Genomic DNA, 12,457 nt, shown 5'->3' on the forward strand with positions numbered 1-12,457 from the left:
TAACAATACTCATGTCAAGGCACACTAACACTACTGCGTCATTCTAATACATGAGAACTTGGTTAATCCCATATTCTTATACAAAGTATTTAATCCACCTTCTGCCTTTTTATTATTCAAAAATTTATTAATATCAAAACAATTCAAAATTTAAATGAAACAAAAATCCACGTACTTTGTACAATCATTTTAAACTCATTGTTTTTTTTATACGATTTATATTGAAACGTTTAAACTTTTTATACATAAATTTCTTTTGGCTGAATTCAATAAAATATAATGAACAAGTTATCCATCTATTAGGATAATAATATATCTTATATAACTGTGTCCATGTGTGAAACATTTTAAAATATAGTTGGGATGACTTAATTATATCTCAATACCAAGAACTTTGTAAGTGTATTAGAGGAGAATTTTACAAAACAAAGTGTCAAAAATCTAAATAATGAAAGCATTTAACTTGTTGGTATACTATTATTGTGGTAACTTAATTTGTGTGAGAGATATTGAGGGAGTTGTGGTGAATTTAATTATATTACATGTAGTCTAGGAGAGGTATGAGCATGACATTAATTGAGATGGAGACCATTGAGAATGAGCGATGAAAATAATATATGGTTATACTAGAAATGAATGTGTTACGATAAACATCAAATATTATGGCAAGTATGATGAACAATAATAAGTTAAATAATGTGATAATGGAGAATTAATTACTAGTTACCTTAAAAAAGGAGTTCTCATGTTGGAGGCCTATCTTACTAAGCTCATTAGGGTGATATTGACGGAAGAGAGGCCCATTAGGGATAGAGCGTGTAGCCGAATTCGAAATAGCCCTTAAAAGCTCGATTTGAGACGGACCTGAAAACGGAGCAAAAATAGATGTTAGGAGGGCATGATTGTTTCTCCCTCGTTTGTCCCCATTTCGGCCGAATTCTCCAATTATTAGGCAAACATCACATAAAGTGAGGAAACGCCGATTTAAATTAATTCAAGTTGGACTATATGATATAAGCGATTTGATACTCACAAGCTCTTGTATAGTTTTAATTACTCAACCTAAAATGAGATTTACTTATTCTGATGAGATCAGAAGAAGTATCTCCATCAAATAATCTTAAATTGGTGTTTCCAATTGAATAATTACAAACAAAATTGTACTGTGTATATTGTTTGACGACAGAATCGCACTCAAACTCACACAACTCAAATATTTAGAAAAAGTACTGGATTTTATATAAAAAGCATTGCTTGAAAGTACTTGATCACAAATGATCTGGTAAAAGGCTTTATATAGGATTCAATAGAAAGATCTAGATACGTAGGTAAATTCTAGAATTCAAAGGAATCACTAGAACTTTCTCGTATATATTTTATAATATTAATTCTCATATCCAAAAGCATTTTGCACTTATTTGGATTTTAATTTAATATATATTCCGCTTTAATTTAGATATGTAGGTAAATTATAATATAGAGGTTTTCTTATAAATACCCAAGTCCAAATTTTTTTTTGCAAAAATACTATATCTTTTCAAATTCTGCAAAAAATATCAAAATTTTGAAAATATTTGCAAAAATAATGTTTGCAACCATACTTGTAATTCATGCGCCGCTAATTAATTGAAGTTGCATCTCGTTACATCTAGTTGTAGATCATTTTTGCAAATATTTTCTAAAACTTTATTATTTTTGCAAATATTTTTAAAAATAGTAAAATCGTAGCAGCAACAGTGCCTTGCTACAACCAAATTTTTTTCTACATCGCCAACAGCAAGCCTCTCCATTTCTTCTCGATCTCTTTTTTCACTCTCAAGAATTTTAATCCTTCTTATAAACCAGGAATGATTGCTTGAGCACGTGCACACAAAGGGGGATCTATCCACCGGAAATAGTTACAACATCGATCTGGACATGTCCAGAATCTTCGCCCATCGTTTGCGGTGGTCCACGCCGTTTGTTGAGCCGCCCATTTCCTAGAGAAGCACTTGCTAGCCATGGATTTTTCACCAAAAAAGATGTAGATATATGGGTGGGTGTGTGTGTGACTATGTATAAGTCTAGGGTTATTATGTTTATAATGAGGATAAACATCGATTAGAGCCCCCCCGGTTAAAGTTAACGGTCAAATATAACGGGAGGCGGTCAAAAGGCGCAAATCGAAGCGAGATTAAAACTATGGGTTGTTTTCTGCAAAAAAAAATATTTTAAGACCAAAACGAAAAAACGGTATAATATAATGGGTGCAAAGTGTCATTTACTCTAAAAAAACTTAAAAAAGTGGTACTTTTGCTAAATTCACTATAATCATACTATACAAAAATAAAAATTATATGCAGCATAAATAATGCAAAAATTTTGCTAGCCGGGATAGCGGGGGTTACCATTATACATCCCTAACTTTTAACGGATCAGTTGGCCACAGAAGAAATTCTTATTAATTTTAAACTGAAATTTTTGATCTGAACAAAATAACTACTAAATTTTGAAATCCAGGAAATCCAGCTAGACGGAGCTCAGATACTAAATTCTGAACAAAAATGTTCAGATATCAAAGAGGATGAAGAATCTGAATCAAGAAGTTTCCTCTCTGTGGAAAAACCAGGCTGGTTAGGCTCAGGTACCTCACATTTACTACTTAACATGAGAGACACCACAGCCATGCTTGGTCTGTCTTCTGGGAACGGTTGTACACACAATAGTGCAATTTGAATAGTGTGATACACGTCGAAGTGATTGCACCAAGCTAGGATCACATCATCAATTATGTCCAGAAACTTTTCCTCTTTTTGTAGAGTCTCCAAGCCTAAATGAATAATTCAATATGATACATTAAAAGATGTTGTATCATGAAATATTAGCAGTATTCTAAAAGTCTCAGTGTTCAATCCACTTGTTAAATGCTTATTGTAGACATTTATCGATTCATTAATAGAACCATAAGCCAGATTAAAATCGAATCATTAGAGCAAATACGGAGTATGCTAAAGTTTATAAGTTGTAGTCACTTTGTTCAAAAGTAATACTCAATATTTATAGTACTATTTGCTAGAGGTTGAGTTGGGTGTTGGCCTCCAATGTCACTATTTAGAAGCAAAAAACCTCTATTGTCATTTTCAGGAAAAATGACCCCAACTGTCACTTCAACGCAACTTCGTGTTGTGTTTATAGAAACGCAACTGAGCTGAAAATGCAACTTCAAGTTGTGCTTTCTTCATAAAAATCAAACCGCAACTTTAAGCTATGTCTTGAAGTGACAGTTGGGCTGTGCAATTTTTCCAGAAAATGGCATTAATATCCACTTGGCTTAAAATAGTGACTTTTGAGACCTTTTCTCGGTTCAGTTAGTAGTTAGACTATGAACGCAGTTATTGGCTTGTTTATAATTTTGCGATAATTTACTTTTTAAATTGTTAAATACTTAGCTTACCTGGCCAAGAAGATTAAGGTTGGGATCCAGTTGGTAAAAACCTTTCATTCTCTTTCCAATTATAATTTGTAGCACTAATACCCCAAAGCTATAAACATCAGACTTAAAAGAGAAAATTCCATCTAGTGCATACTCTGGAGACATGTAGCCACTGCAGAGAATCCACAAAATTGAGAGACATATCAGCTTCAATCAATGAAAATGAAATGTTGAATTGTTATAAGGTGTCTTACAATGTTCCGACAACTCTTGTTGTATTTGCTTCACTTTCACTTCCCCAGAAACTCTTAGCCGTGCCAAAGTCTGAGATTTTTGGATTCATCTCATGGTCGAGTAGTATATTCCCAGCTTTGAGATCTCTATGGATGATCCGTATCCTAGAGTCTTGGTGAAGATAGAGAAGGCCCTTAGCTATCCCATATATAATGTTGTAGCGCTTTGGCCAATCCAGAGATCTGCTTCGTTCCTTGTCTGTCAAATTAGTAACCTAAGTTAGTCAACTGCATTTATTTGTAAGTAAATGGATTTTTCTGATATACTTTCAAACAATAATAGAGTCTAATTTACTACACTATTATAGATAAAAAAAAGTTTAAGTACGAGAGATGACTAAAAATGTTCTGAGGATTGTCGTACTGAATATATGGAAATCAAGGCTTTTGTTGGGCATGTATTCGTAAATCAGTAGCATCTCTCCTTCGTCAATGCTGCATCCCAGAAGCCTCACAAGATTTCGGTGTTGAAGTTCAGAAATACATAAAACCTCATTCTTGAACTGCCCCATGAGATTCAACTGCCTGCATTATTTATTTAAAAAGAAAATTACGAAACTGGGTATTGGTATATTAACTGAGCTGGACTATGCATGGGAAATATTATGTATCATATAAGGTTGTATAAACTTAAAATGATTTCTTATTTTTACCAAGATGTCATGTCCTACTTATTAATCTCAAGAGTATTGGGTAAAGATGATAAAATAACTGCAACAGTTCGTTGAAGTAGTAATTAGTAGAAATGTGAAGAACCTGCACTGCATTCTCAGATGTCTCGCAAGGATCTAACTGACAGCCAGGATAAACTGCAAGTACAGCTTCCTCACTGCATGCTCCTATTATTCCCTGCATATCACCATCAAAGCAATAATTATGCTAAGTAATTAAAAGTCTTAATTTGGTGTGTCCAAGTGCATCAATATATTCGATATTATAGTGTGTATTGGTGTATTATATGTTTTGTGGTGATGGCTACATCATACAAGTTGTAATTATACCTTATAAGCTACTTTAAGGTGGGGAAAGGTGGAAACTGGGATACCACTAGCATTTGGTTGGTGGTCTCTTGATTGTGCCCTTCCAAATGAAACCTGGCCAGCCTTTTGCTCAAACTTTTGGACAAGCCTCTGTAGTGTTTCATGGGACACTTGTGCAGGTACATTAGGGCAACCTGTAACATCTGTCCCTACTCTAGCAAGGTGTTGTTTAAACCTGTTGATGCCCAATACCAACTTTGAGCAATAGTTACACTTTGCCCTTTTCTTATTTCCTTCACCCTCATGGGTGCAATGTTCCCATGCAATGTCCACTTCCCTAGTTGACATCTTCCTATGAAATTATACAGTGAAATACAAATCATACACTTGACCATATCTTAACTTACCATCCCTAATTCAATTTTATTAGTAAATCTCAAGAAGGAATTAAAATTCTCAAAACATCATAGATCTTATGGATCAAAATCCTACTTCAAATTAATTAAAAACAACTATCTTTCAATATAGAAATACATAAACATTCATATCTATATCTATATTGGTATATATAACTTAAAAATAATACTTATTTATTTAGAAAAACTACCAACCGGTCCAAATTGTAAAGGACAAATTTAAAATTAGAAAATGCAAGTCCTGAATTGTGATAGAAGAAGAAGATCACTTAATATAATTAATTTAAACTTTCAAATGGATAAGAAATAAGTAAATTTATGAATTAATGATATTGTTTAGATCTAGACAAAATGAAATAATTCACGAGATTTATCAATAATTATAGATGAAAAATTCACAATTATCACAATTATACATATTATATTATATTTAAAATGCTAAATCCAAAAATTTGATAACTGATTAATTTCATTTTAATTTTAAAATATTGACTAGGATAAAAAAGAAGACAATATAATCTTTGATGACAAAAATAAAAATTTAATACTTCATACTTAAAACTATGGGAAAAGAAAAACAAAATAGAGGGGATGATCTTAAAATCACTTGACCAAAATTTACATGCTTATCATTTGAATTGACAAAAATGATTAAAAATATTGGGAAAATTATTTTAAAAATTATAAAGTTTAAACAAATGTATCTACATACTCATAGTGTAATAAAATGTATTAGACGGATGGACGTCAATGGAACAAAATCAAACAAATTGAGAAATTGATTGATCATATGTGGATGTCTGATTTGAGGAATGGATCTAATTTGCATTTGAATTGACAAAATAATTAAAGACAATGAGAAAATTAACTAAAAAAATATAAATTTTAAAGTAAAAGTATCTACATACTCACAGTGCAATGAAATGTATAAGATGGACTGATGTCAATGGACCAATATCAAATAAATTGATAAGATTGCGGTTGAAATTGATTTATTGAGGGATGTCTGATTTGAGGTTGATTTGAGTAATGGATCTATGGGAGGAATTGCAATGGAGGGGTGAAAATTACTGATCGTCCAAAAAACATCACACCTATTGTGAGAATGGGATGAAAAGGGGATGGAAGAAAAGCGTGAATGTGAAATCAGACCTATTGTGAGCAGGGGGTGAAGAGGGGATGGAAGAAAAGCATGAATGTGAGAACTCACTAATAGTGTATATATAATTGTGGACTGAGGTAGAGAACTGATATATTTGGACATAATTAATCTCAAATAATACTTTACTTTTGTTAAAATTTGTAACTATTTATTTTATTATTAAATTACAATTATTTAAGTAAATTTTTTACCATTATTAAAATTTAATTATTATTTATCATTATTTATGAATAATTGTACGGTTTTGGTCAAACATTCTTTAATCCACCTTCCAAGTTGGTATACATACATATTATATTATATATGTACTTAAATTTTATTCAAAGCACCATTTATAATATAGGAGTCTAAACTCGAGCAATTGATAAATGGATATTTCTATTCATGACAATTTGATGTATTGTGTTAATTTGGTTGAACTTCTTTATTAACTTCACATGCACTTTTCAACCAGTTCTCTATATCAAAATATAGAGTAAAGTCCTGAGTACCCAATTTTTATTTGATGTTAAGTGCGAGTACAAAAAATACGAACCATTATTATGATTTTTAATGTTGTCTCTTTTATCTTTAGAATAGTCCCGTTACTATAAAACAATCATCCTTTTTAAAAATTAGAGGATGTTTGATTCATTTTTACACATTGAAAAACCACCTTCGTTCTACTCCCTTAGAAGAATACTTATGTGACAAACTCATTTAAATCCAACTTCATTGTCTTTTTAAGGACGTTCTACAAAGTCTCAGTTGTGATTTTTCTCAATCATTTTCAATTCTTCAACCACCGACTTTCTCCAAGATTTTACTTTTGAAGCTTCCTCAAAACTTTGTGGTCCAACTCAAAAAGGTAGCTATTTGGGAGCTAAATTAAATGAGAAATAGGAGTTATTAAGCTATACACCGTTCAACTCTATTTCCCATATCTTAAGTTTCATATGTCGTATTTCGACGATCTTACCGCCCACACGAAGGTTATGAAGTTATATTTAATTAAGAGGTGATGTAATAAGAACAATCCAATTGAAAAGGCTCGTAAATCGATGATAAAAGAAAGCTATGAATTTTGATGAAGAATCCTATTTCGTTTGAAGCTCTATTTGTATACTGAATAAAATATTAAAAATACTTTTATTATTAGATATAGGATCGGATATTATTATTATTGTATAGTATTAGATTTGGGATATTATTAGGGTGAGAGGGGGATAGTGGGAGGCCAAGTGAGACACTACAATTTTTTTCGTGGTTGAAGGTTTCTTATTTAAATCTCTTTTATTTTCTAGTTAATTTAATTAGTGTGTTAATTTAGTCATATTTACTAGTTATTTTAAAACATCCACATGCATGTTCACCCTCGGAGACAAGTGATGGTAATTGAACCAAAATTGATCGAACATGTGTTCTTAAGCATACAACTCGCATTTGTCCGTCTACAATCAGTAGAGACCATACAGTAGAGACCATGCTCTTGCGGTTATATATAATTTTTTGTCATACTGGCAGTGAGATAATTTTTTTGTTTTTTTTTCATGGAATGAGTATTAGTTTTTGATTTGTTTGTCAAACAACTCCAAAAAAAAATTAAACGCACTTTAACATAATTGTTTTTAGTTTTATTATATGTAAATAAAGTTGTATTTAAAAAAATAATTTGACATACCGATTATAATATACGTGAATAACAAGAAGAAAATAAGATCTACAAATTAATTTACAAAAATATATTGAATTGGTCAAGTAGCCAATTAATTGAGTCGGTCATCGAGCACCATTGTTGACTTCTATTATTGGATATGATCCAAGTATACGAACCGATGTAGCAAAATCCTGTAACATTTAACATATAATCAGATTACCATAACAATTTACCTATGTGAGAGATTTATACCGATCATCATGGTTATGAGCTCTATATTTTCTGGGTGGAAGCAAAATTTGTTATTACGAACAAGTAGGTAACTGGTCGGTGATTCCTACAGTGCGAAGTTAGGGGCCATTTTTACATTGAATAAGATCAATGATATGTCTTCCAATTTAATGTGTTTAGGTGGAGTAAACCAAACCTTAAGTTTTGTGACAACATACTCTACATCTGACTCTTCCCTGACTTCAAAATCAACATAAAAGAGATAATCAAAGCACCTGCATTAATGAATTTGACCGTTACATATAAGCCGAATTACGAACTGTTTAATTCTGTTAGTGTTTAAAAAAAAGATGTCAAATAAATTATATATTTTCTTCGAATCCTGAAAACAGTGGACTAAGAAAAATACAACTTACTCACCCTTCAGTGGATCTATCAGCCACATTCGGTAGTATATTTCTTTGAGGCCTGCTCACAACCTACAACCACGACCAAGAGAAACAACTTTTAACCTGTACATATTCACTAGCTTCACACAATTGATTTAGTTTCCTTCGTAGCATGCTTACCTTTGTGAGCTTTAATGTTTTACTGGTTGCAAATACTGAAAGGGTTTTATGCACATCTTTAGGGCTTTCTCGCAGAGTGAATACAAGGCTCGTCTGAAAAGGAACAGAAAGAACTTGCATAGGAAATTTAAAACAAGAAATTACTGATGAAAAATTTAAAGAATTTTCCGCTACATACTTTGAAGGACCTGTCATTTGTAGGAACTATAGGATCTCTAGCTAGTATCCAGAAACGGGTAATACTTCCCTTATTCCCGTCCTGCACCAAGAAATCATATATTATAAATGTCATATTTAATGAACGTATATAATATAACCTCCTAGACTAAACGTAAATAAGGAAACCTGATGATTCAAGAAATTTTACCTGGATTCCTCTTGCAACTACGTGCAAGTTATATAATCCAACAGCTTTTTCACTTCCGATTACACCAGTGTAGTCTTCAGCGGTACCAATTACAAGACCAGTGGTTTCTTGCTTATATGATAGTATAAGCTGGACCAAACAATGTGGTTTAGGGAACAAAGGTGACTGATACAAATATTGAACGGGATGACAATTAGATAACTGGAGATCACCTGAGCATAATATGGATCATCAATAACAATGTCTTTTTCAACACCCAGGTTACCCAGGAATGTTTTGGTTTGCCCAAGTGCCTGCCGATGAGCAACAAGTTGTCAATTGATAAATTGAAGTATTGAACTATATAAGACGATATATAATTGTGACATCACATCATAGATTATTGCTGACCTGTGGATGTCCTAGAACACGTTTCAACTGTTCTAGTTTGACGCCAGGTCGTGCTAGGAGGGAGAAGTTGGTGGATACTTCAACTTCACCAACAATGTGCAGCTGGTGAGAATTGATTAAATCATAGTTTTCAGCAAAACTCCCACCCAATGAATTTTCTATGGGAATGACTACTCTGTCAGCCCCATGAGATTCAACTGCCTGCATTATTTATTTAAAAAGAAAATTACGAAACTGGGTATTGGTATATTAACTGAGCTGGACTATGCATGGGAAATATTATGTATCATATAAGGTTGTATAAACTTAAAATGATTTCTTATTTTTACCAAGATATCATGTCCTACTTATTAATCTCAAGAGTAAAATTTAAGTTACTTCACACATATATTGGGTAAAGTTGATAAAATAACTGCAACAGTTCGTTGAAGTAGTAATTAGTAGAAATGTGAAGAACCTGCACTGCATTCTCAGATGTCTCGCAAGGATCTAACTGACAGCCAGGATAAACTGCAAGTACAGCTTCCTCACTGCATACTCCTATTATTCCCTGCATATCACCATCAAAGCAATAATTATGCTAAGTAATTAAAAGTCTTAATTTGGTGTGTCCAAGTGCATCAATATATTCGATATTATTGTGTGTATTAGAAAAAAGTACTCAGCCGTTGACCACCGATGCGAGAGAGAGTTGTTACCCGGACGTCTTTTTTCTAGCTAGGCTGAAATTTGGGGTTGTGCTCATCTGAGTACTTGACTTGGCTCCATGCCAGCAATATTTTTGCTTCTCGTTTGGTGCTGGTAATTTCAGTTTATATGTAGTTGGCGGTGTAACTGTTTGCATGTTCTTGCCTTTCGGAGCAGCCATAAGAGCATCTTGCTCTGCAACTGCATTACCTGGTTCAAGAACAACAGGAACCACAGTGCCTCTTGCTTCAACTGAATGTGAAATCAGACCTATTGTGAGCAGGGGGTGAAAAGGGGAAGAAAAGCATGAATGTGAAATGAGACCTATAGTGAGCAGGGGGTGAAAAGGGGATGGAAGAAAAGCGTGAATGTGAGAACTCACTAATAATATATATATAATTGTGGACTGAGGTAGAGAACTGATATATTTGGACATAATTAATCTCAAATAATACTTTACTTTTGTTAAAATTTGTAACTATTTATTTTATTATTAAATTACAATTATTTAAGTAAATTTTTTACCATTATTAAAATTTAATTATTATGTATCATTACTTATGAATAATTGTACGGTTTTGGTCAAACATTCTTTAATCTACCATCCAAGTTTGTATACATACATATTATATTATATATGTACTTAAATTTTATTCAAACCACCATTTATAATATAGGAGTCTAAACTCGAGCAATTGATAAATGGATATTTCTTCTATTCATGACAATTTGATGTATTGTGTTAATTTGGTTGAACTTCTTTATTAACTTAAGATGCACTTTCAACAACTTAAGATGCACTTTCAACTAGTTCTCTATATCAAAGTATAGAGTAAAGTCCTCAGTACCCAATTCTTATTTGATGTAAAGTGCGAGTACAAAAAATACACATTGAACCATTATTATGATTTTTAATGTTGTCTCTTTTATCTTTAGAATAGTCCTGTTACTATAAAACAATCATCCTTTTTAAAAATTAGAGGATGTTTGATTACCTGGTTCAAGAACAACAGGAACCACAGTGCCTCTTGCTTCAACTGAAGGAGCTGTCACAGTTGCAGTTATGTCTCTTCTGGTCAACAAATTAGCAGCCAGAGGATGTGCAGATGAGCCATTTCCTAGATAATTAGCTCTCCGCTGATGGCTCTCTTTAGGTCTCCTCTGACGAGCATCACTCCTCTTTTGAGTTGCATGAGGAGTCTCCTTTCCTCTGATCATCGAAAGATGCGGGGCCACATCATTTTCTGCCGTCACAGGAGCATAATGTCCAGGCTTGAAAAGAACACCCCTTAGATCTGAGTTGCCAATTTTACCAGTAATCACATAACCATCATCAATTTCCGACTCCACAACAGCAGTAACTGCCTGACCTACCTTACTAAATGTATCCTCAACTGGATTAACATGCTCTGGGACACTGGCATTTCCAGTTCCAAGTAGGTTGTTAGGGGTTCTTGGGCGAACACTTGGTACATGATATAAGCTTTCATCTTTTTGTGGGTGACCTCGTTTTTGCTTCAGAGGGATACGGGCCGAGTCAAACGAGTTGTTCCCTTGGATAGATTCAGCCATTGTAAGAAGAACTAAACTCAAAACTCCCTGGTCCCTTTCCTCTGCAGACAGATATCAGTAAGCAGATAAAAAAGACTAAACAAATGTAACACAAGGGATTCATTCGTAGAAAATATTTCTTATCTTCTCTAAAATCAATGGATTTCATAAATATGAAGAGACGTTACCTCAAAAATGTATGTCAATGGAGAATAGGCCGAAAATCAAATCGGTGGAGCATTTTCTTCATTGTTTTCTACAATTATAAATAAAAGTAATTTAATTAAAATTTTAGCAAAAATCCAAAGATAACATAATAACAATACTCATGTCAAGGCACACTAACACTACTGCGTCATTCTAATACATGAGAACTTGGTTAATCCCATATTCTTATACAAAGTATTTAATCCACCTTCTGACTTTTTATTATTCAAAAATTTATTAATATCCAAAACAATTCAAAATTTAAATGAAACAAAAATCCACGTACTTTGTACAATCATTTTAAACTCATTGTTTTTGTTAATACGATTTATATTGAAACGTTTAAACTTTTTATACATAAATTCCTTTTGGCTGAATTCAATAAAATATAATGAACAAGTTATCCATCTATTAGGATAATAATATATCTTATATAACTGTGTCCATGTGTGAAACATTTTAAAATATAGTTGGGACGACTTAATTATATCTCAATACCAAGAACTTTGTAAGTGTATTAGAGGAGAATTTTACAAAACAAAGAAATGTGTCAAAA

General features: G+C 32.6%; 1 protein-coding gene across 1 annotated transcript; it reads right to left on the reverse strand.

Moving 5' to 3' along the window:
• Positions 1-2,519: 2,519 nt before the first annotated feature.
• On the reverse strand, positions 2,520-5,033 carry LOC135147208 (G-type lectin S-receptor-like serine/threonine-protein kinase At4g27290). The gene is made up of 5 exons (XM_064080068.1): positions 4,707-5,033; positions 4,462-4,554; positions 3,667-3,920; positions 3,475-3,584; positions 2,520-2,809 (listed from the first exon to the last, which is right to left on the reverse strand). Exons 1-5 carry the CDS (start codon positions 5,031-5,033, stop codon positions 2,520-2,522), a joined length of 1,074 nt encoding a protein of 357 aa, XP_063936138.1.
• Positions 5,034-12,457: the final 7,424 nt, after the last annotated feature.

Source organism: Daucus carota, chromosome 6, assembly GCF_001625215.2.
Source record: "Daucus carota subsp. sativus chromosome 6, DH1 v3.0, whole genome shotgun sequence".
Taxonomy (NCBI): Eukaryota; Viridiplantae; Streptophyta; class Magnoliopsida; order Apiales; family Apiaceae; genus Daucus; species Daucus carota.

Excerpts from the sequence above, each read along its gene's own strand:
- LOC135147208 (XM_064080068.1), bottom strand. The coding sequence starts at position 5,033 with ATGTCAACTAGGGAAGTGGACATTGCATGGGAACATTGCACCCATGAG. Across the intron at positions 4,555-4,706 it reads ACCTTAAAGTAGCTTATAAG|GGAATAATAGGAGCATGCAG; the intron begins GTATAATTACAA and ends GGTGATATGCAG. Across the intron at positions 3,921-4,461 it reads CATCTGAGAATGCAGTGCAG|GTTACTAATTTGACAGACAA; the intron begins GTTCTTCACATT and ends TGACTAACTTAG.